Source organism: Carlito syrichta, unplaced genomic scaffold (genome assembly GCF_000164805.1).
Source record: "Carlito syrichta isolate Samal-C Ts95f unplaced genomic scaffold, Tarsius_syrichta-2.0.1 Scaffold272471, whole genome shotgun sequence".
Classification (NCBI taxonomy): Eukaryota; Metazoa; Chordata; class Mammalia; order Primates; family Tarsiidae; genus Carlito; species Carlito syrichta.
The window spans coordinates 9,304-14,566 of record NW_007216567.1 but is presented as its reverse complement, the minus strand read 5'-3'; the positions used below and the strand labels follow the sequence as shown (position 1 = coordinate 14,566).

General features: G+C 60.5%; 1 protein-coding gene across 1 annotated transcript in view; it reads left to right on the top strand.

Annotated features, from left to right (window-relative positions):
* Positions 1–1,970: 1,970 nt before the first annotated feature.
* The window catches only part of PILRB (paired immunoglobin-like type 2 receptor beta), a 5,547-nt gene continuing 2,254 nt past the window's right edge, over positions 1,971–5,263 (top strand). Inside the window, exons 1-6 of the mRNA XM_008052324.2 lie at positions 1,971–2,009; positions 2,458–2,541; positions 3,305–3,398; positions 3,706–4,089; positions 4,350–4,545; positions 5,018–5,052. Of these exons, the coding sequence (XP_008050515.2) occupies positions 1,971–2,009; positions 2,458–2,541; positions 3,305–3,398; positions 3,706–4,089; positions 4,350–4,545; positions 5,018–5,052 (832 nt within the window). The remainder of the gene's footprint in view (positions 2,010–2,457; positions 2,542–3,304; positions 3,399–3,705; positions 4,090–4,349; positions 4,546–5,017; positions 5,053–5,263) is intronic.

Genomic DNA, 5,263 nt, shown 5'->3' with positions numbered 1-5,263 from the left:
AGATGGAAGATTGAGGGGGGAGCATGTTTCAGGGAAGGGGACGACAGTCAAGCAGCTACAGGAGGAGCTCAGGGTGACAGGCCTGAGCCACCAGTGAGGTGCCTGGCAGGCTGATGGCTCTCCAGGCCCCGGAGGCTTCTGATGGGAGGGGCAGGGTCTGTGTGCAAAGCCTTGAGGAGAGAAATCAAAATGCTGAATCACTGAAGAGAGACACACATTCAGGCGTCGGAAGGGTCGCTGTTGACAAGTTCCCCAAGTGAATCTACAGAATAATTCTTTTTTTTTTTTAAAGATGTGGGGTACAATTCAGGCTTAGGTATACAAACACTGATTGTGCAGGTGCCCTTGTTGAGGTGTGCCCCTCCCCTGGCAGTTACCCACTACTGCCAATCCCTTTCTTACAGTATTATGATAATTGTTCAAGGTCCGCTTATGAGTGAGGACAAAACAGTACTCTCTGTTCTTTGTTTCTGTGATAGATCACTGAGTATGATCGACTCTGAATCCATCCAAGATGGTGCAAAGTCCATATGTTTGTCCTTCTTTGTGGCTGCATCATATTCCGTTGTGTGAAATAATTCTTAGTCAGAATTTCAACAGGGTTCCCATGGAAATTGGCCAGCTGGTTTGATCATTTGATTTAAAAATTTTAAAGTTGACTGGTGCCGGAAGAGGGAGTCTTTCCCCGTTCAGCAAGGCCTTGGGTACCAGAGCATTAAGAATGCAGAAAATACAGATAATGCAATCGGGATGAACAGACACCTAACGTACCAATACGGAATATAGGAAAACGCTAGAAGTCGGCCTCATTCCGACCTTAGGGAGAAACCCGGCCCTGGGTGGGGAGCCGAGGAGGGGAGGGGCTGGGGCAGGGAGGGACGTGGCCAGCGAGGGAGGCAAGCAGCTTGGGGAAGCCAGGGGCATCTGCGACGGTGGTTCTCCACATGTGGTGCAGGGTCCTGACCTGCGAACCTGGCCTGCTCCAGGCCACCCTGGGTCCCACCCTGGGTCCCACCCTCCCCCGTGGCCACCCACTGGGCTGAAGAGCTGCGTGTGGGTTCTTCCCTTCCCTGAATCAGACTCCCATGCCCTCCCCGCCCTCCAGCCTCTAGGTAGCTCAGCAGGGTCTCATCCAAACCACGGGCTGTCCAACCTCCCAGAAGCCCCCTCTGTGAATGAGCCACAGATCCAGGCTGACTCCCAGGCCTGTCACTGCTGTCGAGGGAAGGGAGCACGAACAAGCCCAGGAGACCTCACGCCCGCCCTGAGCAGAGACCACAAGAGTCCCCTGAGGGGAATCACTGGGTCCAGGTCCTGAAAGTGACATAACCGTGCACCTTGCATCCAGGCAGACCACACGTGTCAGCATGCGCTCTGTGAAAGTTGCCCAGCGTTGGCTTTTGAAAAGGGCTGTGGGCCTCCCCGCTGGCCTGTGGCTCCCTGCTGGAGTCCAGCCCGTTCCTTGGGGGGCCTTGCCGACCGGTGCCTTTCCAGCCAGGTCCCACAGCTCATGGGGCAAGGCAGGAATGGAACCCAAGGCTCAGTTCTCAGGCAGGGCAGGCCGCACTCTCCAGGCCCTGGCCAGATGGCCAGCGGGTCCCCGTCCTCTCTCCGGCCCACCTTTCCAGCTGGGACCGCTTCGTCCAATACCCTCCCATCTCAGCTTCCCCGTGAGTAAAGCAGAGATGACGTGTCCGCAACAGAGCGTTGTGAAGCTGAGAATCGAGTGCTTATGGTCTGGCTCAGAGGGGTTCCGTGAACATCTGGAACCAGTTTTCTCAGGCCTGTGAGGAGGGATAGGAAAAGCTGGCACAGAGGGAGCGGGGCTGCCTGGCTGGCCCTGGGGAGGGCAGAAGAGATTGTGGTGGGATTAGGGAAGAAGCAGTTCAGAAGGGAAGTCGGATTCTGCTTGCTTTGCTTCAAGAAGGCAGACACCACTTGCTCTGGCAGGATCATGCCTTTCTGGCTCCATGGTCCACTCGGAGAGCAAATGCCTCCTCATCCTGGGGGTGGGGGGATGGGCAGAGCTCCCTAGAAAATGAGCCCTGGGGGTCCCCAAAGCTCCCAGCCCCCGATGTCTCACCCATCCGCCACCAAGCAAGGCTGGCAGTACCCTCCATTGGAGACGGTCCCGGGGACTGTGTGAGGGTTCCTCACCGCCGCTCCGAGCCTTCCCTTTCCCCTCTGTCCAAGGAAGGTTCTGGATAAGCCAGGGCTTCTCACGTCTGGGGAGGGATTCGCCTCAGGAGCTTGACGAAAACGGCCGCCCGGGGCACCCCTGCCCCTGCCTTTCTGCCCTCAGAGGTTGAGGCCCAGATTGCCGTGCAGTCAGCCCAGGCTTCCACTTACGGTGGGGGCTCCATGGACGCAGCAGCCTGCAGTTCCAGATGGGACGTGCCACAGGAGAGTCATCTGGCCTGGGGCAAGAATCCTGAGACTCAGTCTCATCCTCTGTAGGGTGGGGAGGACGGAGAGGACCCTGCAGATCCAGTGCCACCTTCTGGGGGTGGAGGCGTGGCCGCCAGGAGGCCCACTGTCTGGGTAGGCGGCACTGCCCCCCCACCCGCACCCCTTACCTTCAGGGAGGACAGGGTGCCTCAGTCCTTGGTTCTGCCGGAGGGCTGCCTGGGAGCCTCTGCCTGGCAGAGCGAGACAGAGCAAACTGGGGGCTCAGGTGCTTGGGCTGGGGGCTGAGGGTGTGTGGCCACCACCCTCTGCCTCCTCATTCTCTGTAAGAGCCAAAGCTAGGGGCGTAGCCCGGCAGACTCATGCCCACCTTTCCTCTGGCTGAGACTGCCTCGCTGGTGCTGAGCAGCCTTCTCCCGGGACGAGAGAGAGGCCGAGTCCGGAAGAAGCTCAGAGAACCAGAGTAAGCGGGAAGGAAAAACAGACTGAGTGAGGTGGGGGGAGAGGGCAGGGGCACGGGGAGAGAGAGAGAGAAACCAAGAGGCAGAGACTGACTCCACCGGAGATGCTGAGGGAGCTGTCAGGGCAGAGTCAAGGCGGGAGAGGGGACGCCCGGCAGCCGAGGTCAGGGCCAGGCCTCTCCGTGGGAGACGGAACCGGGGGCCTGTGCGCAGAGCTCACTTGCCCCTGACTCCAAGGGAGGGCCTTTTGCAATGCTGGAAAAGAAGAAGCCCGTCTGAGAAAGGAAGTGCCGGTCACTCTGAAGGCGTGGAGGTTCGGGGAGGGCTCCCACGCTCCTCCGGCCTCTGAGGCAGCCTGACCCTGCCGCCCGGACGCCTCCCCGACTCCGGTGAACCCCCAGACGCCCCCCACAGGGCCTCCCCTCCTGCCTCGACAGCTCCGCCTGCCCCTGGCTGCCCTGGAGGTCGGCACGGCCATGGCTTGGCCCCTGCTGCTGCTGTCCCTGCTGCCGTCCCTGGCGCTGCAGGCGGGTGAGTGCCCAGGACGCCCGGGTGGGGGCTCTGCCCAACCGCGGGAGGGGCCGCCAGGGGGGCAATGGCTGGGCATCGGGAGGGGGGTCTGTTGGAGGAGCCGGCCGGGCCTCCCACCCAGCCACCGAGGGGCTGGTCCACAGGGGTGGGCTCACCCATCCCTTCAGCCTCTCGCCTCCCAATGCCCAGGCCACGGGGTCAGTCCTACCAACTGTCACGTGCCGGCCAGGAGGCCCAGGTGTGTCTCCTCCTTGTCCCCCCGGGTGACTTCAGAGTCTCCGTTCCCTCTCCTCCCTCCCTCCTCCAGGTGGCTCAGCAGTATCTCCTGGAGACTACGGGATCAACCAACCCAAACACCTCTCAGCCCCTGTGGGTGGCTCCATCGAAATCCCCTTCTCCTTCTATCATCCCTGGGAGTTAGCCGAGGATCCCAAAGTGGCTATATCCTGGAGACGGGGGCACTTCCACGGGGAGTTCTTCTACAACACGACCCCACGCTTCACCCACAAGGATTTCAAGAACCGGCTCCGTCTGAACTGGACACAGGGTCAGGAGAGCGGCTCCCTCAGGATCTGGAACCTGCGGAGGGAGGACCAGACTGTGTATTTCTGCCGAGTCCATCTGAACACAAAGACCGAAGGCAGGCAGACATGGCAGATCATCGAAGGGACCAACCTCACCATCACCGACGGTGAGTCCAGACGCCGGCACCCTCCTCGCACCCTCCGCGGAGGCTTTTGGTGTTCACCGCGTCCTCAGTTTCAACTGGGTTGACTGGATCGCCAGCCCTCAGCCTTCCACCTTGTTATTGTGCCCGTTGGTGAGCTCCTAGGAGCCAATCCGCCATCCCGGGACTCTCCCAGCCTGGAACACCAGACGCCACACGCTCCCCCAGATACACCCAGGCCTCCAGGGCAGTCTGCTCACTTCCCGTTTGCTTGTTTCTCCCAGCCACCGAGACCACCAGCCAGAGCCCCCGTGACATAGCCACCACAGCTGGCCTCAGGGACACAGAGGGCAAAAGCAGCACAGGGTCTCTGCCCCTGACTCTAGAGACCGCACTCGGGGTGGCCGCGGCCTGCGTGGCGCTCAAAACTGTCGTTTTGGGACTGGCAACCTTGCTCTGGTGGAAGCGAAGGAAAGGTGAGTGCCAGGACCGCCCTTTCCGCAAACTTCCCAAGGGGGGGTCTCAGAGGCCACCTGCAGCAGAACCCCTGAAGGTGCTTCTTCAAAAGGCAGATGCGAGTGAGAGGTGGCTCACGTCTGTAGTCCCAGCCTTTTGGGAGGCTGAGACGGGAGGATCGCTTGAACTCAGGAGCTTGAGACCGGCCCGGGCAGCATAATGAGACCCGTCTCTACAAAAAAATCCGAGAAATTAGCCATCAGTCGTAGCGCATGCCTGTAGTCCCGGCTGCTTCGGGGGCTGAGGCAGAGGGCCCGCTTGAGCCTAGGAGGTCAAGGCTGTGGTGAGCCCTGGCCTGCCACTGCACTCCAGCCTGGGTGACAGAGTGAGACCTCATCTCAACAAGAAGAGAATGCAGACTGCGGGGCTCCCCGCAACCCACCAAGTCAGACTCTGGGGTCTGTCTGTGAAAGGTCCCCAAGCGCGGTCTGTGCAGGAGACACTGGAGAGCCACCAGTCCCTCGCCCCACAGTCAGACTGTTTCGGGTTCTCTCTGGGCTTGGTCACATCCCGCCAATCTCCACCTCTTTGTTCACGGGGAGGGGAGGCCTGCTCTGGAAAAGGAGAGAGGACGGAAGGGAGGAGTTGGCTCAGCAAACACTGGGCAGCCGCCCACCTGTCGGGGCCTGGCTGGAAACTGGAGATGCAAAAGTAGGTAGAGCACAGACTCTGCCTGGATGGA